This window comes from Apteryx rowi, unplaced genomic scaffold (assembly GCF_003343035.1).
Source record: "Apteryx rowi isolate R43461 unplaced genomic scaffold, aptRow1 scaffold_31, whole genome shotgun sequence".
NCBI lineage: Eukaryota > Metazoa > Chordata > Aves > Apterygiformes > Apterygidae > Apteryx > Apteryx rowi.
In genome coordinates, this window is record NW_020449530.1 from 3,164,802 (window position 1) to 3,187,039 (window position 22,238).

A 22,238-nucleotide genomic window follows, 5' to 3' on the forward strand; every position below is an offset into this window, starting at 1 on the left:
TGACCTAAACTGGTCTTGAGATACTCTGCATTTTGTCTGCAGATTAGGGGTAGGTCACTAAGCAAAGAAAAAAGTTTGTGCAGTGAGCTACTGACAGGAACAATAATGAAGGCAAGCTTATCTATTTTAAGACAAATCAATAATTTTCCAGACATATTTATGTGATGGAGCAAATGCTCTTAACAGTGGACTAGATTTGATCCAGTCAGTCTCCTCCCATTTTGTCTCACACTCCCAGATCACGGCCTCCAAGTTCAAATGAGAGGCAAAAGTAGGTAAGCTGCTTGCAGAGGACAAGGAAGGGGTTTATATTAATGTCTCTTCCGTATCACAGATCCTACTAAGAGGACCTCTAAGAAACAGGAAGACGTTCTCTGCAGTGGTACGGTGCTCAAGTCATGTAAGTGGCTACAAAACCTTTGAGTTCTGGGAAAAAAATTACTATGATACCAGATTCCAAGTGATAACTAAAAAAAAAGCGCCATGAACTTAATGTGACTGGTTTTAAATAGCTGCTTCCAGATCCATTCGCTGTAACTGCGTGTGGTGAGAACGTAGATAAGAATAACCACTAAATTGTTTTTTCTTTCGCTTTAACAGGATATTTCTTCAAAAAGAACTGGTTGAAAGGCATGAAGCAGCTTCTGTCTCCAGCAGCTGGAGGGAAAAAAAAAACTAAAAACCAAAAAAAGTTGCTTGCTAACACTACCATCTCATGGCTCTATCACAGGATAATCAGCTTCTTGCACAGTTCAGAGGCAAGAGATACCCAATTCCCAATTACTCACAGAAGAGTATATGGCTCTTATTCAAACTGCTATTAAGAAGCCACATGAAACCAAATACAGCAGCATTCTCTTTTCTGTGACAGTTTCAAGAGCAATACATTCACATTCATCTTTTTCTTACATAAAAAGCACAAATCCCTGCCTTTTCACATTAAATTATACTTTCCACAAGTGATAGACTGATCCTCATCACTCTCAAAAAGTTCAAAAATGCTTTCATTTAAAAAAAAAAAAAGTTTGGGGCATGGAGGCCATCTGCAAGAACTCTTTGATTCATGTTGGACATATTATCACTGATTTGTACTTGCTTCCCCAGATGAAGACTGAGAAGGTGGTAGAGAAGGAACACACAGGATGAGGTCAACTTTCAGCACATTTTAGTTTAGGTCCACTAGAGTGTTTCTATTCTTACCTCTAGGACATACTCTATGCAGATTTGTCTATTTTGTGGTATTTTAAGAATTTCTTTTAATGACATTTACTAGGAAAACTAGAGCAACTGCTGAATAAATACAGAGCTTCTACAGAGAGAGCCTCTGCTTACTGCAACTGAGAGGAAAGAAAAAATACTAGAAAGCTTAAAAAGTGACTATTAGTGTCATAACCAACATAAAACCCACAAAAAAGTAGCTCACACATCGCCTGCTACTCAATTCTACTCACGTCTTTGGAACCAGGTAATGGTGTTTCTCACATTTGAAAGAGAGGAACAAAATCCTGTTCAAATGGTATCTTTGAAGATTAGTACCCTATTACATGTAGCTCAGTTTTTACAGTTTTAGCTGTAGCATAATGCGACCCATGACAGCTCATTAACCAAAGTTGCCTTAGCACAGCTGAAATTATTTACAGTCTTCTAGAATTATTCCTTTATGACAGTCAATTTAAATACTTTTCACATAGAAAAGATTTCTCATCATGCCACTGTAAATAGCAAAAAAGGAAGTTTGTGAAGAACTTAAGAGACTTTTAAATTAAATTTTTAATTCACTTCCACAGTTGAAGCTTGAATTTAAGAGCTCCATTTCAAGAGATAAACTGGGAGACCATTACCAGGATGTCAAGAACCAGAACTTTGTCAAGGTTAGTTCAGTCTCCATTAAAATTCTTGGTGGTCAAGAAAACAAAAAAAGAAATCAGGTCATGCTGTTAATGCATATTGCACAATTTTTCATACTGTAGCTATTTTATTGGAATTACTTTAAAATCATAGTTAAGACAAGGTAATAATTCCTTTCTTTAAAAGGACTGATTCCAATTCAAGTGTAGTTTTTCAATATGCATTCTAAGGCTACTCACTGTGGATCCAAACCACAGATGGAAAAGGTCAATACTTTAAAAAGTTACATGTACATAGGAAACACTAGATTTAAGACAAAATTATTCTGAGCCTTAAGCATGCACCAGTAGATACCCACTCGAATCATATCTTCTTTACAGGTTTAAATACAAAAATTGGGATGATGTTTCTGTGCAAAGTATGCTTGACTTCAGTTCTGTAAATAGTCTTCCTCRTATTTATTTGCCAAATGATTCTTCCTTTTAGAAACAGCAGATCTCTACCCCATGATCTCATCGGTTTTGTTTGGTTATTTTTTCAACTTTTCTTTGCATACTGAAGTGTAGCATTCCCATGTTACATTTCATTGCACAGCATTTAAAAGATCCATAAAACCAATACGGTTCTTCTCATTTACAGTTGCTTTGAGGTTTTTTTTCATCTTTTTGGCCCGCCTTTCCAATTTACATATAAAACACCTCATTAACTATTGCACATAGGATAGAAACTGAGCAAGGTTAAGTCACTGTTACACTTCAACTCCTGTTTTGAATCAGAATCTTCAAAGTATTTTTGCAAATGCTGAAGAACTATAAAATATGAGTCTAGTAATCGTAAAAAAATAAAACAAGAATTCTCAGAGCCCATAATCTTGTGTTTTTATGAACATTTAATTGCAGGATATACTGCTTTCCTAAAGAGCCATTATGTTGCTATTATATCCTTTAATTGCAGGAAGAAAACAGGTCCAAGTTTTACACTCACCTGAATCACATTTTTTTAAAAGTTCTCGAGTTCAAGTTAAAACATTAAAAAAAAAAAAAGATTTATTTTTCCTGTACTTCAGGAACCAGGTACAGTGACCCAAAGGGCAAGCTACATCTCCAGTTCTGAAGCAACTTTGGTCACTGCTTCAATTACACAAAAGGGGTTATTCAGTCAAAAGAAAAGAAAAACAAAGACATTAATAACATGCAATGGAGAGTTTAATTGAAACATGCTCTTTGAAAGGAAAAGGAAAAGAAGCAGACAAGATCTGCTGAGTTGTGTAGCACCTGAGTTAGTGAAGGTCCTGGAAAAGGTGGCAGCGGCTCACTGGACGGAGTGCCAGCTGGAAGTTCAGAGCCTACTGGTAGCACCTAAGGATAATGAAGAGGAAACGCGAGTCCATCAGATATGGAAAACAGAAGGATCAGATACCAAGTTACTCTAAGTCATGTCATACCACAGAAGCCTCAAGAGTTTTTCTGTAGAGACTTCCTTCCTGGAAAGTTAGCATAGGCTCTTTAGGGATTTTTGCAACAATTAAAGATAGCTAGATTTAAAAAAAGAACAACTTTGGCCACAATTTCATTAAAAGAAGCTGCTTGGTTCAGAAGCAAAGCATCTTGGCCATTTCAATTTCAAGTTTGCAAGAAATGCTACTATAATAATTCCTGAAAAAAGCCCTTGTGCTTCCAAGTTACTTAATCTATAAAAGGGTGCAAGAATGCAACCCTCCTCAACCTCCTCCTGACAGACCTCCACTCATATTCTGTTGCCAGTTAACAATGGCAAACTACATGCTTCTGGCAAATTGTTCCAAGCAATACAACTTGAGAACAGAACCTGTCATGCCTGAGGAAGTCTCCATTTGTTGAAAAGCTTATTTATAACCTTTTACACATCATCTTTTTGAACCCAAAGGGCTCTGATCACCCATGAAAGATGACTACACCATGCAACCGGATAGGGGGAAGTCATCCAGGTACGTTGAAGAGGTTAGAGAGACTGGAAAGGTTAGAATGAGGCAACAAAGCCTCACAGCAAAGTCAGAGAGAACATTCCAGTTAGTTATTTCAATTGTTACGGACTGGGAAGATCTAAGAATTAAGTGACTCATTACACAACTTGCAATTCTTTTTCTCAGCTGTAACCTAGAGGTTTGACCATGACTTTTAAGATTTCAGGGACTGCATGATAACCTTATGAGTTACGGTGTTGGTCAGCTGACTTCTCTTTTATGATAGCAAACACTGTCAGATACTATAATTGGTTTAAAATCTTCTCAAGTCCTCATCAAGCAGAAACCGTTCTAGCTTGCTGTCATGTTACCACAGCTTAATTAGTGGTTCAAAGTGCAGTAATGACTGCCCAGGGAAAACATCCTCCATAACTATCTACTCTTCCAATAACATTTCATCAAGGACTAGGTCAAGCTGCATTACCTCAGTTTTGCTGTGCTCTAGGAACAAACACATGAATGTTACCTGTTCTCCTGATACACATTGACTTGTTAAGCTGTGGCAAGTTTATAATAGAGCATATAAATAAGAGGCAAAACCTGGTTTAAAAAAGATTCATGAGCCAAGTCAAAACATATTTACTCTCTGAGTTAACAGACTGGCCATAAACAAAATACCCCCCGATTTATTAAATGCCAGAAAGCCCAAGTGTTAAGCTCCTTAGAGCTCAAAAACAAACAGAAAAATGAACCTAAACTTAAGCTAAGAAAAAACACACAGTAATTTACAAGCGAAGACTTCAGAGAAGAGAGAGTTTTCCCATAACAGACATCAAATCCTGCAAATATTAATTATATTTAAATCCAAGCATTTATAATTATGGGTTTGTAGTTAACAGGTTTCTAACAGCTCCAACAGTTTCCACACCAGGACTTCTTTTTTCCCCCCCTAATTTTTTAAATCCCTTTCTAATTCTCAACTTCATTTCAATATAAATGAATTCCTCTGTGTCTAGCTTTTCTCACCCAACATCCTTGGGATGTGTTCCCTCTCTGCTCCATGGCAGAGATTTTTTACTTTGTGCTTGAACAAAGTCTAAAAGGGAAACAAATGCCACACTGGGCAACACTATAATTTTGTTGTTAAAGAAGTGAACTGTAGAGTGCCACTTAGTGAATTATATACTTACATTTCAAGACAAGTGTTACATATATGCGATCTACACTAGTCACAGAAAGGTAGACCATTACAATATCTACAGGAGGTTGGAAGGAAAAAAAAATGGACAAGAATCTCCACACTCTTTGCTCCATCCATCCACTATCCCCTTTCACCCCTCCATCTCTAGTTCCTACTTTTCAGCAAAGGCTGAAGAAATCCTCAAAGTTTACTGCTATGGCAGCTATTACAGTCCCCCAAATCTTACACAAATTTTATGTACTGGTCTAATAATACACTGTTCTAATTAATTGTAACCTCCTCACTGCACATGAAATTGATGAAATTATTTCACCAGTTCTTTTGCAATGATCATCTCTGGTTTTGTCTCAGACAAACATATCCATCACCACAAGGGAATAGTACCATATTCATTTCCCATCTGTACCTTCACTTTTGCAAAAAGGGTTGGGAAAGGAATCACATGAGTCTGGTTGGCAGGGCACACTGATTAAGAGCTCTGCTCCCTAACTCAACCTTGGAAATTTAATTTATTTATTTTAGGGTAAGGCAAGAAGCTTGAAATGTATTTTTTGTTGCCGTGCTCTCCTGATCAGAGCACATAACAAGATTTCCTCATGCAGAAAAGTATTAATGATTCTGCTTCTAATAGAAAAATACAGCAGTAATGATTTTCACTCTGGGCAGGAAGCCTCCAGGCTGTGCTTCTCAGAGGAGGTTTATTAAAGCAGAGAAACACAAAGGAAAAACATTTTGTCTACAAAATCAAAACTCAAAAGATGAAATCTGAGTMAATTCCATTTATCTCCATATCCTAAAGAAGTACTGGCGCCAATATTACTGGGAAAAAAATTTTCTACCACTACTGCATACACAACCATGGAGGAGGTATGGGGAAGCTTTATCAGTAAGATTGTAAGGGAATAAGACTATTAATGAATAGCGATGCTAGGAGCATTAACTTAATTAGAACCTGAAACTGGTTAAYAGAAAGGTTGGCTAGAGAGACCAACACAACAGAGTGGGAAAGGATGTTACAGAAGTAAGAGGAAGTGGGTATCAAGGTGTTTGGTTTGTTAAGGACCTGAGAAGCCTCTTCAATTTATTTACACTTAACACTTTGAACAGGCCAGAAATAGTTTAAAATGCAGAAATGCAGGTCTCCCAAAAAAGGAAGCTATTTATAAGAAAATGGATAGTCTGTTTTCACACCCTGACATTTCTGGATAGTGAGCAAATATCAACTTCTACAAAATATCTCAGTTGTTAACACATATCACAAATCACCTCTTTATGAAAGAGCATTTGTTTGAAAAGCATGATTCAGTAAACAACAACAACAACAACAGCTATGTTTAAGTTTTCATATATTCAGACCTCTCAAACTCATCTCAAAGAAAAGAGTATCCAGGCACCACATAACCAGCAGAGGACTTTTAAGAATAGTCAGATCCACTCTTGCCTTCAAGAAACAGGCTAATAAGGAGCAAAGCTAAACTATCGTGACTACTTTGTGAAACACACGCAACCACCCTTGGCTCATTTTAGTGATCATATATAAAGTAAAAAGCTATTTAAAGCAAGATTTCCAAATTTCTATTTGAAAAAACATTTGCTTCACTCCTCACATGTTAGGAGAAGGAAAAATTAACAGTGACATTAGGGAGTTATCTCAAAAACACAATATAGAATTGGACATTTGTTTCAACATGGACAGAATAAAGTGCTCTCAGGATAAATAAGTCAATCAGAGGATAAAACTTTCATTCAAATATTATATCAAGCAAAGCCAGCTCTGCCTGAATAAAAGTTTTGCTTTAAAAAAGGATTCTGATCAAAGCCATTTTCTACAATACTTAAATATTCACACAAATGTTGCATTTCTTACCGGTACCCTGCTTAGAGGCGGCTTTGAAGGAGAGGTCCCTGGTTTCACTACTGCTGTTGCAATGCTGCTTGATGCTGAAACATAGCTGACTGGGGTGATCACTTGCCCAGGAGTGGCAACTGGTGTCAGCACAGGCAAGCCAGTTGGTCCAAGAGGCAAACTACTCGGTGGTATGCAAGTGCTAATGGATGTCAGGGGTTTAGTTGGTGCAACAACAGTGGTTGGTATCCCAGGAATGACGGTAGTTTCCATTACCAACGATGTCTCCAGAGATACTGATGGATGTGCTGTTCCAACATTGCTGTGTTCACTGAAGAGAGATCGTAGCTTTTCTTCCAGGGTCTTTATATCATCAATACCGGGTGCTTTAGACTGAGCATCAGCATCAGCCTCCAGACAGTGAGTATGAGGTTGGTTGGGTAACGGAGCTGGCTGAGGCTGACTGTGAATCAATGTCTGCTGTACTGCAGGCAAATTGGTAACTGGCTGTGGTAAGACACCAGGTAAGGGAACCTGGGGCAATACAGGCGTAGACATTGCACCTGGAATCTGGGATAGGACAGGCGTTGATGTAATTGCTGATGGGATAAGTAAAGGATGTATGACTGGCTGAGTGACTGAACCACATATGCTTGTTGCTACTGAAGACGATAAAGGTGCAGAGATTGGAAGAGATAATCCAGCTGCACTGCAGAGCTGTGATTTATCTATGGACTGCCCACTTTCAGATAGGGATTGTGGAGCACTTACAACTGTTGTTTCTGCCAGACTGGAGACAGAGCCACTGCTACTACTAAGTTGAGGAAGCTGCAAAGCCACATGCTGAGGCAGAGACAGGGCAACAGATGTCTGTGGCACTGCCAAACTACTTACAATCTGAGGAGTAGATTGAGATGTCACAGCTGGTGCAATGACACCAAGACCAGTAACCCCAGGAATCTGGGTAGATGGCAGTGCCAAAGAAGCTGGTGTGCTTGTACTATGGGCAATGTCTCCAGACAGTGGCTGAGCAGGCTGGGATGTGGTAGGTGGGGAAAAGGAAGCAGGGGCGCTCACACTGGAAGCCACTCCACCAGTCGATTGCTGTCCAGATTGTGAGGCTGGGGGTGGAGAAATAGAACTTGGCACACTTGTGCTTGGTGCAGCTCCAACAGTTGCATTTTCTGAAGGCAAAGTAACAGATCCTGGAATACAAACACCTGTGGTGGAAGGAACAGATATTGAAGGAGCAGCTATTGATGCTGGGGGTGCACCACTGCCTGCCATGGTAGAAAGCGCAGGTGGAAACGGTGGTATAGTTTGGTTGAACACTGGAGGAGCTGTACTAGGTCCTTCTGTCATTTGAGAATGCCTGATCTCAGAGAAAGCTTGCTGCAAGCTCAGTGATGATGCAGAGTGGGAGAGATTCATCCCAGGACCATGTAATGGAGATGCAGCAACTGAAAGAATAGAAAAATGTCAGTCCTGGGTAAATACCACCTGGGTAAATTCATGACAGTATATCTCCTATTGCTAGATTAAGACCTCTAGGCATGACAAAAAAATTATAAATTCAGGCACCCATTAAAAATCTAGAATTAAAGTTCAAGAGTCTTGCAGACAGCCCACTGACATTCTTTTCTGAGAATCCGACATAATATCACCCAAATTATAATCACGTCTTGAAAGCATAGTCAGGTCCTTACTTCCAGAAGTACTTCAAGAAGTGTTCAGGAACTTGTCAGTTTAGTTAATTATCATCACAGTTTGGATGAATGTGTATTACCCATCAGATTTGAAGAGCTTTAGATAACTTACCCACATCCGGAGTTTCTTTTCCTCCAGGAACAGCAGAGGTGAAAAAGCTCTGTTCTTTTAACCGACTCTCAGGGACAGGGCTGACAATAAACCGTCTTCCTGCAGAATGGACGACCTGGGTAAAGGAGCTAGGAGGAACCCCTAAACAGAAAGAAGTTGGATATGTAATGATACATGGTTGTAACAATATACACAATCTGTAATATGGAATGTGCACTCCATCATACAAAATAAAAACGTGGCTGCACCCATCTGCTGAAAAAGAAAAAAGTAACTGGTGGAAAAAAAAAGTCACAAGAGACTTACCTGTTCTTTGTGGCATGGAAGATGTAGGATCTGGCTCTTTGAACTCTAATTTCTGAAAAGTAAGATAAAATTTAAAGTTCAACCCCATAAGATAGTTCTTAAAATGCTAGCTTACTGAAATGGGGGTATTTAGGGTAGGCAGTACCACAGACCCAAGTACCATTATCAAACTAGTGGAATTCTGCCCAGCTAAATGACAACTACAGTACTTTTATTAGTACTGTGCTTTTGTAGCTTCTCAGTTTAGCGATCCTCAAATTGATCCAAATATCCTTTTCTTAACTGACAGTCCAACTGATTTTCTTGAACATCCAACAAATAAATGGATACTTCAGAGTAGTTCTGGGTGGAAATAACATAAAGACTCCAGAAACATCACCCCTGCTTATTCTCAGCAATCAATTTCAAAGCCTGTATTTCCTAACCTAGCCAACCAATCTCTTAGTAGCTCACTAGGTAGAGGGTCTGAGCTCAGTCTCTCAGGTGTTTAGTGAGCAGCACAGAGCTGGCGGTTTTGGTGTCCTGCTTCCCCCCCGCTCCCGCAAAAAAAAAACCAACCCTCAAACCCAAGAAGCTCCAGCACTTAAGCTTTTAGACTGTCTACCTAGCAGACTATTAGGAGCTTCAGCAGCTAGGAAGTGTTAGAACATGTCAAAAAGCAAAGGTCTACAAAATTTAGCTTCCTAAATGAATTTTAGGTTTTCACTCTGATCTGAAGCTTTCTCTGGTTGCTTTTTTTCATTTCATTTTTATGCTTTGATATTTCTCATGAAAGAAAGTATCATTTTCTAGCTAGGTCTACTCACAAAACCATAGCACCCAAAATGGAAAACATGGATAGCTAAAGCAATCTGGTGTGGGGTTTTTTTTTGTTTGTTGTTTGTTTTTCCATACCTGTGACCCTGGAAAGAAGCCATCATCTTTTGTCCGCATACTCTCCAAACCCTGATCACCTTCTGGCTCCACACTTACATCCTCGCTCAGCATTTCATCTGCTTTCTCAATAATCTCTCGTACCTGTTCTACAAATGAGTCTCGCTCAGTTGCTAAGATAAACTCATTCTGCACCTGTAAGAGAACAAAGCAGCAATGACTTTCCACAAATCTTTTCAAAGCTATATACTGAATATTAATTCAGTAACTGTCATTTACTTTCAGTGTTATTATTTATCTTCCCCCCAGCATTCTTATGCACAAAGCTAAAGCTGGTGGCCTCTTGGAGAGAAACAACTGTTTTTAAATTATCTCCAGAACAGAAACAGCTGCCCTGGTTTCTTCTTTGCTGTGGAACAACATTCAATCTCAATTTTTCCATCAAACTGTCACCTCAGAATCTTTGCTTGGCACAGTTAAACTGAAAATTAGCAGCTTAATTCTACTGCAGTTTCTCATATCTCATATCTTATTAACAATTGCATTTAAGGAAAATTATTAATATAAAAATGTGGAGATTGTATATTGCAGGATGTGCTCTGTGCTATTCTCTTTCTATGCTATGTAGAATTCCTCTTCTAAGTATGCTTCACATCACTAACTCCTCAAAGTTTGGCTGAAGTACATAAATGCAAGTATTATGTTCCCTATACAGAGAAAGGAAGAGCGTTCACCCTATCTAGTTTCAATACTTTGTTTCAGTATATAAAAGTACATATTGCTGCTTATGTTGGAGGAAACGAACTTAAACAAGTGTGCTTTGCATTTAGAATACGTTCTTAGTTCCTCACTTTAACCCATGAGAAAATTCTGTCTCCTGAAATAATGCACTTTATAAATCTCACAGAGACAATTGCACTGTGAAACGGGAGTAAAGTGGTCAGCCACATTACCTCTGCTGGGAAAGAAAAAGAGCAAGAACACGAGCCCTAAAAGTAAAGACTGAGATACTGCTTTTATATCAAGTTTCTAGGAAGAAACCTTCAGAAGAAGGAAGACAAGCATGTGCTTATATTAGCCCCTGCAATGCAGAGTTCTGTACTAGCTAAAGTATCTAGTGCTCTAAGCTTTAAGCTGAGCAATGCCCAATCGATACCTGCGTTCCATATGGGATATGGCTAATAGTCTCCTCATTAAAAAGCCTAGCAGAAAGTCTCGCAGTCAAAAGTTTCTTCAATATTCAATAAGAAATTGGTGAGCACGAAATTCCAGGCTAAGTTGGTCTAAATTAGGTTGCAGACTTTCAACCTATAAGACTGCAATTTGGACACAAGTTTCACTTATTTGGCTTTGTTCATTTTCAACTTTCTGTTCTTTTAACTAAACAGACTATTTTACTCCCCCATTTGATCACCTTAGGTATGAGGTGACATAAGACATCTGTGTATTCTTTGCATATTTCTTGGCAACGAACTTCATGTAGTTGACTTGTTCACACTGCCAGTACAGATACGTAGACAAGAACCAACTTCCTTCTCTTTCTTGGAAAGCCACCAGGGGTAAAGGAATCATTTCTTCAGTGGTACTTGTTTGGTTCCTTCCAAAAGGTACAAAGCCAGCACACACTGCCTATTCTCCTTCCTCTCTAAGGAAATTAGACACTGATAGCTTAACGATGAATACCACAGAGGTGCCCATGAAGTTGAGAATAGATACTGCTTTTTGCTCCCCTGTTAGAAATGGGAATCATTCATCAGTAACACTAAAATAATTTCAGTTTCATCCAGATTGTACGAGTCCAGGAATATGAGCTTAAATTAAAATAAATTCGAAGGGAGGTTCCATTCCCAGCTATTCACACTCAAATAAATCTATACAGGGTGAGTTCTTTTCTATACTTGACCACTACATGTTGGAAGGAGAGTTCTTTTCCTTTGAGTGGTGCATAGGCTAGTTCAGTCAAGAGCAGTATCAGTCATTAGTGATTTTCAGAAACCTGGAAGCAATTCCAATTCCGTACTTTAAGGGCAGAATCTGGCAGTTTCAGCTGAGAACAGCAGCAAGAATCTCACAGTTTGTGTGTAAGTTTTAAAGAATCAGTAATATTTTAGACTAAAAAAAGGAAACAGAATTTGTTTAACCTGTGCTTCCAGAAAGTTGTTTGTAATTTTTCCAAAAGTTAGATCACAAACAAACAAAAGCAGGTTTATTTGATAAAACGGAAGTACCAGGGTAAAAACAGACACAAGTCTTCATGTGAACTGAGTATGCAGTACTAACTTTGGGACACTAGTCTTTGTGCCCAGAGCCTCTACTTCTACTTGCATACTCATAAAATGGGTTGAGGAAAAAGAGAAGAAGGGCCATACAGCACAGAAGAGCAATTCTTAAAAAAAATGAGTAACTAAGACTACTTATATTACTATTGTGATTAAGACTGGATTAAATTCTTTATCCCCAAAATATATCTTACCATAATTGAAGCTATTTCCTCAGGGTTGTCACCATCCAAATCAAATTTGAAAGTAACCATTTTCCGATTGTGCGTCTCCAGCTGGCATTCCACTACCCGATCACCTTTATTTGAAACCTAAGAAAAGAAAAGAAAAGAAAAGAAAAGAAAAACAAGAGAATAGAAAACTTGTATTTTAAAGCTCATTGAGACAAATCAAAAGTGCTGCTCCAAGAACACCACATTCTCCTTTCCAAGCCTAATATCTGGTACAATGTACTGCAGCATTCTTCTGAGCAACTACCAATCACTCAAGCCTTCAAGCTCACCTTGTCTACACTTTTCTCTAGAACTCTAGATGTTCCCTTGCTCCCTCCTAGCTTTTATAGGAGCAAGATGCTAAGGAAGTTGCGCCAGAATTTCAGAAAAAACGCAAATGACATTGGTGAAGTTATCTAATCAAACTCTTGCCTCTAAATTTACATGTCACTAGCCACCCTTTACTAGTAAGACTAAGGCAAATAATCTGGAATTGTCTGTAGAATCACAAGTGGCTAAGCAAGCTAGTTTTGCCATCTATAATACTCTGCAAAATGCTTAATAGGTGACTTTTGGAACACTGACTCCAGAAGCAAAAGAAATAGCTTATGTGTTCAGAGGAAGTGGTGCAGAACAACAGCATAYGAAACAAGCCCACAGAAGGCACATGTTCTTCAAGAGAAAGCTGCTTTTGAAGCTCAAGAAAGGCATCACCAGTACCATGCTGTCACTAAAATAAAATACACTCACATTGAGAATTCTCAGTTTTGGCCTAGCAGTCTTCTCATGGCGAGAGCGGCTGCGGACAGACCTCCGCATATGACGTTTGGTAGTCCTCCCTTCATGCCTTCCACTAGAAGCTGGAACATTCTCATTGCCATCACTCATCCCTGAAGCAACATCAGAATGTGCACTAAAAATAAAAGCAACTTTAAGTTAGTACCCATGCCTAACATACCAGCAACAACAATACCATTTACCCTACCCTTCTCTTCAGGATAGCAGTGGATGCCTGTTAATGGCAGAGTATGGGAGAAGAATCCTTTCAACATACAGGGTTGCTCAAATAATAATAGCAATAGTAATTATTTAGCTACATATCTTTTGCAAGTTAAGCTGTGTAAGTGCATCTTCTGAACACTTTTTCAAGCTATTCAAGGTTTGAACTTTGTGGTAGCAAAAGCACAGAGAAAAACATCGCTGATGATCTGTCTGATATACTTAATACATCAGATTTTACACTAGATCACTATACACGATCCTATTTACTCTCTCCATATGTTGCTATAAAACAAAGCTTTCTCCAGCTTTTATAAGCCTATTTTTCCTCTAGGAAGTTTATTTCTTCACATCCTCAAAAACATCTCCAATGAAAAAAGATGCCTAGGGAAAAAGATCACCCAGGGAAGAATAATTTAACATGTCAAATTCAGTTAAGTGAAAATAAAACAATGCTTACCTATCCATAGAGGAAGCCAAAGGGGTAGACTGAGCAGGCTGTGTTGATGGCAGAGACTCTGAAGCAGCAGTCTGTGAGACTCCCTGAGTACCCTGTGGTAGAAACATACATCATGAATCCCCCCAAAATCCTGTTCCTTTCTGAGTCACCAAATAGTCTTCAATGTTTCTTCCCAAGTCAGTTGTAAAGCTGAAAGCACAACTTCTCTAGAACTTTAAACAACTGGCATTTAGGCAGCTCTAATTTCCAAAAGATTCTAAAGCAAATTGCAGTGAAGCAAATTATCATCCTGGAGAGGGGTGGGAAGAAAAAAAATCAGCCATCCTATCTACTGCTTTGCATCACTACAGTTTGCCATGCAGTCAGAAGTCTTACTAACAGAATGTGCAAGAAGCAAGCCAATGCAGAACAAAGACAATTCAAATCTCTCCCCAGCAATAACAATGCTGCAGGGAATGGGCATGATGAGAGAGTCTCAAAGGCTATCAGTTGCAGTTTGTTTTTTATACRGAAAAAAGGATCTACAGTATTAGCAAGAAGTGAAGTGTTAACAGGTTTTTGCCTGTAGGAGGCACACTCACTTCCCAACAGAACAGCCAGTGACAACAAGGTCCCCACATTGGCATGACATTCTGCTGTAAGAAAAAGGTCATTTGAAATATTAACATCCATCTGAAGACAAGCATGGAAGGGGTCAGTTCCCCACACATACACTGTTGTGTAATTCAAACGTCCTAAATGTTTTGTTGCATTATATCCAACACATCACACTTACCTCCAAAGCTGCCTGCTGGGAGGAGGCAGATGAGGCCTGTTGCGCTAAACTCACTGTAGGCGGGGGCATTTGAACCTGTCCTCCTAGGCCACCCATAGGAACTAAAACATTCTGCTCCACATATGGCTGCACAACAGCAGCAATGTAGCCTGGCTGAGCCATTGCATCTGTGGGTAAGGGAGGGGACAGTACAGCAGAAGGAATGCAAACAGAGGCCACAGAAGAGGAGGGTGCAACATTTGAGTCCCCTGAGTATTGTGGTGGCAGCCGAGATGGGAAGCCCTGTAACAGAAATGAGGCAGTCAAGTTAGTGCATGTCAGTGCAAAATAAGAAACCAAAAGTAACAGTGGAAAAAAAAAGTAGCAACTCCAGGGGCACCTTCCAACCACTTCCCTTCTGTACTGTTCAAGCACTTTCAAAGACCACCTTCCCAGAGAAGCAGAGCAGACTGCTCATGTAGCCAGAGCTCAGCTTGTGAGCCAGCATGTTTGAACCAGCAAATTCCCACTCAGAAGTTTCAAGTCATTGGCAAAAGAATCTTTACCCTGTTGCCTACTTGACTTAATATCTTAAGACCTGAGACTTGAAACGAGTTTGAAGAATTTAAGCTGAACAGCCACCACTCAGAACAGGTTACACAATTGCTGCTGATTCTCAAGATTAATATTAAAGAGCCCTCCTCTGGTCTTTCTGTCTTTTGGTGATGAGCTGACGCAGGAAACAAGCAACATTCCCACACACAGCTTCTGTTCTACAACACTCTGCATAATCCCATCACAGATATGTCTACATCTAGATGATTTTCTTTCTAAAAGAACAATCACATGCTGAGTCACTATTTTTGTCCTATTCAGCTTGTCATTTTTACAGTAATTGCAGAAAGCAGCTGAAGCAGTCCTTGCCCACCAATCTAGCATTTCATGACTAGCATCAGGTACTTACTTCATGTTCAAGATCCATGCAGTCTGGCTTATTGCTACAAAATTCACATTTCCCTCACTCCTTCCAGACTAGGAATGAAATACTGAAGTTGCTGAATATGCTGCCACATACTCTTTCCAAAATATGGTCCTCATTTTTAAAATCATAATCAGACTGTTTCAGTTCTCTGTCTTTTTCCAGGTTGACAGATCTCTTGGATATTTAAATTCCCTCCTACACATAGTGGTTGACTAAAGTCCTGCAGCAACATTTGTCACTTTAGATAGATCCAATGCTAACTAAGAAAAACCTCAAAATAACAGGGAGTCCAAGGACTTTTCTTTTCTTTTTTTTTTTTTTTTTAAGGCTTTTTAAATCAGAACACATCTTTGTGGCTTAATGGTTCTCCTATGAGGAGTGAGTTGGCCAGGGCACACAGTTCAGATCTGGTACCTTAGAGGAACAGGCAAAAATGCGGAGAAGATCTCTGCTGGCTTGCAACAATACCTGGTAAAAAGCATCTCCAGCAGGAAGTGAAGCTTCAGCAGCTTGTCCAATGCTGGCTGGCAATCCCACGGACTGGACAGCTGGCTGCAGGAGCTGCGGGAGAACCTGGCTGGGCAGCTGAGCCACAGGCTGCATCAGCGTGGGAAGCTGGCTAGGGACAACAGTTGATCCTACAGGGATAGCGGCTGCTGCAGCAGATGTTGCCAGCGTGAGCAGTGGCTGATTCATGCCAGCTGCCATTGAATTGGGCAGCGACTGGAAACCTGGCTGAGCCACTGACACATGAGGAGCTGCTATGGGCAACTGAGAGACTGAGAACTGGGGAAGCACGGAAGTTGGCAAGGGCTGTCCCACGGGTAGAAAATGAGAGCCAACAGGGACTGGTGGGGCAACTGAAGGCTGAGGGAGAGAAGGTGCTGCAACAGGTAACTGAGGCTCGCCTTGGATGATCGACACTGGTTGGGATACAGGAAGCTGGGGAGGTAAAGAAAATAGAGATAGATTTTTGGTTTTTAGGAAGCAGGGTTGCAGAAAGCAGAATTTTTATGCATTAGTCAAAGAAAGAATTACTGAAGTTATAGCACTCAGTCAAAGTAGGTGGGGAGCTCAGTTGGCAGAGTGGCTGGGAAGTCGGCTGGAGTTCCAAAAGGTCCTCACATTGCAATACTTCCTCTGAAGAACCCAACATGCTCTTGAAACAAACACCCACGGAGGGTGAAAGAGCAATATCTGAATACCCTGAAGCACTGACTTGCACATAAACAGAACCCAATTCCCCTCAACTTTGTCCCCAGTGCCAAGCCTGCCTTCTTATGGGGAAGAAGTGAAAATCTCTCAACAAATCCATCCACTTTGGGTATGCAGACTAAAGTAATGGAGAATGAAAAGCCACTGTGTCAGCATTCAGAGAATGGCAAGGGATATGTCAATTGAAGCCAGCAAATGAAGCAACTGGAGAGGCAGTTTAGGCAAACAAGCAACAAAATAATTTTTAAAAAAACAAAATCAAGGCTCACATGTCCAAGATAGAGATATGAGCCAAAACTAAGTTATAGKCAGTAACAGAAGCTTCTTGATCAGGGAGTAAAGGAGAAGAGTTGAAGAAGAAAGATGACAGAATGGAGAAGGCAGTCCTTACAGCTCACTACCTAAGTGAACATGTTTTACACACATCATGGTGCAGAAGATGTACATTCTATGGGAAGCAGAGAAATGACAAGTTCCTGAAAATGCATTCATAGTACTCTTCATCTATATCTCATAATATTTTTGACTATTTAAAGATCTTTGTGCATGGAAGTGCTATTCCTCCCTCAAATTAAATCATTCATGACTGCCACATGTCAAAGAAAGGGTTTCCAATACATATCAGTTTCCAGCAAAATTGGCAGTTGTAGTAAACTAAGAATACTCTCTGGATGAATGCTTTGGAACCATTAGAAAGGAAGACAAAAGTGAAAATAGCAGCATGTTGGATTTTCCAGCTGTCRAGAGGAAAAAAATATTTTGTTGGAAAGAAGAATATTGTTTACCTGAGTCCCAGCTGGTGCCTGAGGCATTGGCATAATCTGTGAAGTCGGAGTTTGAGAGACTGTTTGTGTGGGAGTGGCGCCAGTAGAAACTGATGGCTGCTGCAGCTGGTATTGTCCAGTCTGTTGGGAAGAAGCTGGCTGCTGCACATTCTGTAGCAGGGAAAAGAGGCAGAAGCTTTTTTTCTCCTCCCAAACAGGAAGTTTTTAAAGCATAATACAACTTTTTTTTTTTTTTTTTTTTACCAGCACCAAATCTTGCTTTCACAACTGAAATAAGAACTCTGCTGCAAGAACGCAGATTCTACAAAGGGAAAAAAGGCAATTAAGAGGATGTTGAAGAAGAAAGTATTTCAAGTTGGAAGAAATCATCAGAATGAAGTCTGCCTGTCTAGACAGTAATTTGCAAATCTTCCTGTGCCTCTCCTTCAATGGGACCTCTGCTGCAAACTCATGTGGGAGTTGGGGGAGAAGGACATATAAGAACAACCATTAGCATGATTGTAATAACATAAACGTCAAAAACTCTATGAAGTTAGTCTCACAGCATGTTAGATTAAGTGGAAACCAGAGGATTCCATTTCTGATGTCCAAAACTATTGGGTTGATGAGGGGACTGGGGAAGGGGATTGTTCTTGAAAAGTCAAAATTCTATACAGAAAGTATTTTAGCCTTGGGTTTAAGACCTATGATCTTACCTGCTGAGTGTGTTGGGTAGGCTGGGATGGTACCGATACACTGCTTGAGGCTGACTGACCTTGCACTTGTGGCTAGAGGGAAAAAAAGAAAAAGAATGAGCTTAAACAAATCTATAGTTTCCGCAGCTGGCAGTTAAAACCATTTCTGCCTGGAACAATTTGGCTGAAGAAAGTTTCTAGCTGTCCTTTTGGGGACACAGTCCTTTTGGCCAAATTCCACTATAAAATCCAGAGCAAAGCAGAGCAATCTGGAAAAGTATTGAACTCAGTTTCAAGTCTTCCAAAACAACCAGTTCTTTGTAACCCAAATGCCCCTCAACATTAGATAGATCAGCCTACCGGCTTCTTCCTCCAGTGATGATGCTTTAAGATCGAGATGCCTTGGTATGATAACTGGAAATAGAGCCATTACATTTTACTTTTACATCTGTTCTGAACACATTTAGGTGGGGAGATAGGAGGAGGCTAAGAAGGAAATGAAACTGTATCTGTAAAGAATCAAAGAGATACAGAATTCTAGACCAGTAACAAAAGACCAGTGCATGTACATATCATGGGCTCCGTTTGAGAGGCATGGTAAAATTCAGGCTAAAAATCATTTCCAGACTCATTACCATTGAAAGGCCAACAAAAATCAGATATTGAAGAGGCTGGGGGGTGTCAGTCCAAGCTAAGACAGAATTTTGAATAAGTAAGCAATGAAAAAAAATGGGTGAATGGCATTACAAATGAATGTGGAAGATGCAGAGAAAATGGAATGGTGATGAGACCTCTGGAGTTTCATTATTTTTGCAAGTATTACATTTTTCAATAAGATCCTGGGACACAACTAGGCAACAGAGAAAAAGACCTACAGGTGAGGTCCCTGAGCCTGCACCACTTTGGTGAACTGCCTTTGTAAGAAACACATCTGGTGCATGTGTATTATATTAGGAATCTACTAAAATTCCTTAAAGCTATGATTACTCAGTTTGCAGAAGTTCATTAGCAAAAAGTTTACTAAAATGACTTTTTTATTACTGTAACAACTTCAGGGAAAGTGGAGTGCCATGAAAAGAAAAGGTTTTTTTGTCTTTTATTTTAGAAGCTTTTTGAGGCTCTTATTGCTAGGAGGATTAAAATGAGGCTAGGATTAAAATGTGTTTTATAGCCCATTGTTGTAATATCTATTCATACTGACTCTGTTTATGCCTTTACATCCYGCTCTTGAATGAACTGGAGAAGAGCTCCCAAAATATATATTCTGTAAAATGATCACCCCTTATTACATATTCCAGACCGTTTTGCATCCACCAAAAGTCACCTACTAAAGTTTGTTAACAAAGGCTGTTTATGGAGAAATCCCCAAGTAGTTTTCAAACCTTCTGCATAGCAGGTTCACTCTACAAGTTCTCCTAAAGCACAGAAATTACTATCTATTAGACTAGTGATTAAAGCTGCGTTTAACAACCACTGCCTTGTCCTCTGTTCAGACACTGGAGATAGAATAAAACACTTTTATTATGCCACAGAGAAAGCTCCAAATTCTTAGTTCTTGATCTTACCACAAAAAAAGCAAAGGTTCTCCTCTACTTCCTTCAAACAAATCACAAACTTGCTAATAAGCCAATAACTAAAATGTCAGAGAGCCCTTAATTTCAGGAACAACAGAGGGAGCAGGTAAGAGAGAAATGTGCTTAAAGTAAACCCTCTCTTTTCACACAAAAAAAATAAAACACCTTGTGAGAAAGTTTTAGAATACAGCTGCAGACACAAGGTGTATACATACACCTCACACATCCATGGTGAATATGCACATTACTGAAGGATATTACACTGACTACTTCAAGTGAAAATATCACATATGCTGACAAAATATATACCTCCAGCTAAGCTTCAGGCTGCAAATTTTGCTTTTTAAAAGGACACCATATTCTTAGCTTATAAGGAGGCAATACCTATTAACAACGACCATTTGCGCCACTAGTTTTACTCTTTAGTTTCTTTGATGATCCCTCAAGTACATTTCCAAATCAACAAACGGGTACATACATCTGCCCCCATTCCTCTTCCTCCCTGCTTCCTTTCCCCAGCGTTGTCTAACAAAACATTATTCATATCAACGTTCAACTTCAAATAATACATTCTCATTAAATGGCTACAGAGCAGGAAAAAACGTACAAAATAAGTTCTATCACTACTGATTCAAACAGGGTGGAAGATGCATTTCATTCAACCTTCTGCTAAAAGGCCAATTTTGTATTAAAGCTACCTGTTTCCAAAAATGATAACTAGCCCAAGGAGAAACACTGACCATTTGTTCCCCTTAACACAAAAGCCCTACCAACATTTCACCCGAGGCTGAAAACAGAGCAAGTAGTTGCTGCTGCTTCATTACTTAATTACAGCCTTTAAAGTTAAAGGCATCCTGGTATACTATTGACTTAGACACCCCCATGAACACTAAGATTTAGAACCACATGGAGTGAGTATATGAGCAAGGTTCCCCTTTAAGCGCAAAGTGTGACTTATAAAAAGCAGAGAAAATCTGGAAGGCTTTGCTCCTGTAACCTGAGGATAGAGTGCAGGTGGTCCCGATGAAAGCGAGGTGGACAAGGCCTGCTGACTCGAGGCTCCCTGAGGGAAGCAGATGAAGAGCTGGGACTCTTGCAATACCTTCTGAGGCAGCTGAACAACAGGCAATGAGAAGTCTGAACCAAAAGCAGAGGACGACCCCCCTGTAGGAGGAGGAGACTGGAAATCGCCAGTGTCAGAGGAAGTCAGCTGTGAGGAATCACTGGAGTACTCTGGGCTTCCTTCCAGCCAGCTCTGCCTGGCAGAACCCCCTCTGGGACCTGCTAACTCAGGACCAAGATAGTTACACTGTTCCTCTGTCACAGGCTGAAGCCGACCATGCAACCCTATGCCTTGAGAAGTTTCCTCTTGACTGGTCTCCATAGAGCACCGGCGACTTCTGTAGACCCATGGGGGCAAAACCCCCCCTTCTGCTGAAGCAGAGCTTGGCGTGTGCACATGGAACTCAAAGACACAGCTCGTTCTGCCATCCCCACTGTGCGAGAGCACAGCTGGTGCTGAGTGTGGCACAAACACCTGGTGGAACGTCATCTGAGCAGGCTCTGCACTCAGAGGAGCTGAAACACTAGATAATGGAGAAAGCGGACTCATCCCAGAATCCAGTCTCAGGTTCTGAACATGTCTTGCCACATACGTTTGCCCAGATTGATAGTCAAACACAGAGCTTTGTGGAGGACCACCTTGCACGTGCTTTGACTCAGAGACCTGCTTCAAATGTTGTTCAGTCGCATTAGAGTTATAAGCTACTTGATCATACTGCTCCTGTGATGGATAGTGCATGCCCACCAAATATACAGCTTCTGGATGCATTCGGTAGTGAGCATCCTCTGGAGGTGTTGGTACAGATCTACAGTCACTGTGTACAGGAGCTGGCTCAAACACAGGATTGACTTGCACATGCAGTGGCTCTCCAGTGACTCTGTGAGCTGTTGTGCCCAGCATAACCAATGCCTCTGGTGTCCAATTGGTGGGACTACCACCAGGTGGAACTAAATTCTGGCCAGTCTTCAGCACTGGCTGGAAGTGGCAAGTTTGGGCTTCCAAAAATGAAGTGCTCTTGCGCCGCTGAGCAACTGCCACCTTCGGCGGGCAGACAGGTGGTGGTGAGAAAGACACCGGCCGTTCATGAACGGTTGGGAAAAATATCTGTGAATCTGGGAACGTTGGTGTTCCCCCACGCGGATGCTGAGGCTGTATTGACATGAACAAGACAAGTAATTCATACATTAAAAGTGAAAGCACATTAACATGCACAGTTCACTAGGCAGTTCTGTGAAGTAACTTTATAGAATGGCTACTCAATTCATGGTCAAAAACATACAGTACTCAGGAAATTCAGATGTGTTCTAAATATCCATTAAATACATCCATGGCAGGCACAGCCACAAATGGAAACATTTGCTTGTGTTATAGCTGCTTTTCCAGTCCAACCCCAACCACTCACAAAAA

At 40.3% G+C, this 22,238-nt stretch overlaps 1 protein-coding gene across 1 annotated transcript in view; it reads right to left on the reverse strand.

Annotated features, from left to right (window-relative positions):
• WNK1 (WNK lysine deficient protein kinase 1) overlaps positions 1-22,238 on the reverse strand; it is a gene marked incomplete at its 5' end in the record, with an annotated part of 110,683 nt that overhangs the window by 18,560 nt on the left and 69,885 nt on the right. Inside the window, 13 exons of the mRNA XM_026070333.1 lie at positions 3,123-3,206; positions 6,859-8,297; positions 8,656-8,796; positions 8,962-9,013; positions 9,856-10,029; positions 12,308-12,424; positions 13,076-13,238; positions 13,785-13,876; positions 14,560-14,841; positions 15,989-16,462; positions 17,521-17,670; positions 18,216-18,287; positions 20,766-21,980. Of these exons, the coding sequence (XP_025926118.1) occupies positions 3,123-3,206; positions 6,859-8,297; positions 8,656-8,796; positions 8,962-9,013; positions 9,856-10,029; positions 12,308-12,424; positions 13,076-13,238; positions 13,785-13,876; positions 14,560-14,841; positions 15,989-16,462; positions 17,521-17,670; positions 18,216-18,287; positions 20,766-21,980 (4,455 nt within the window). The remainder of the gene's footprint in view (positions 1-3,122; positions 3,207-6,858; positions 8,298-8,655; positions 8,797-8,961; positions 9,014-9,855; positions 10,030-12,307; positions 12,425-13,075; positions 13,239-13,784; positions 13,877-14,559; positions 14,842-15,988; positions 16,463-17,520; positions 17,671-18,215; positions 18,288-20,765; positions 21,981-22,238) is intronic.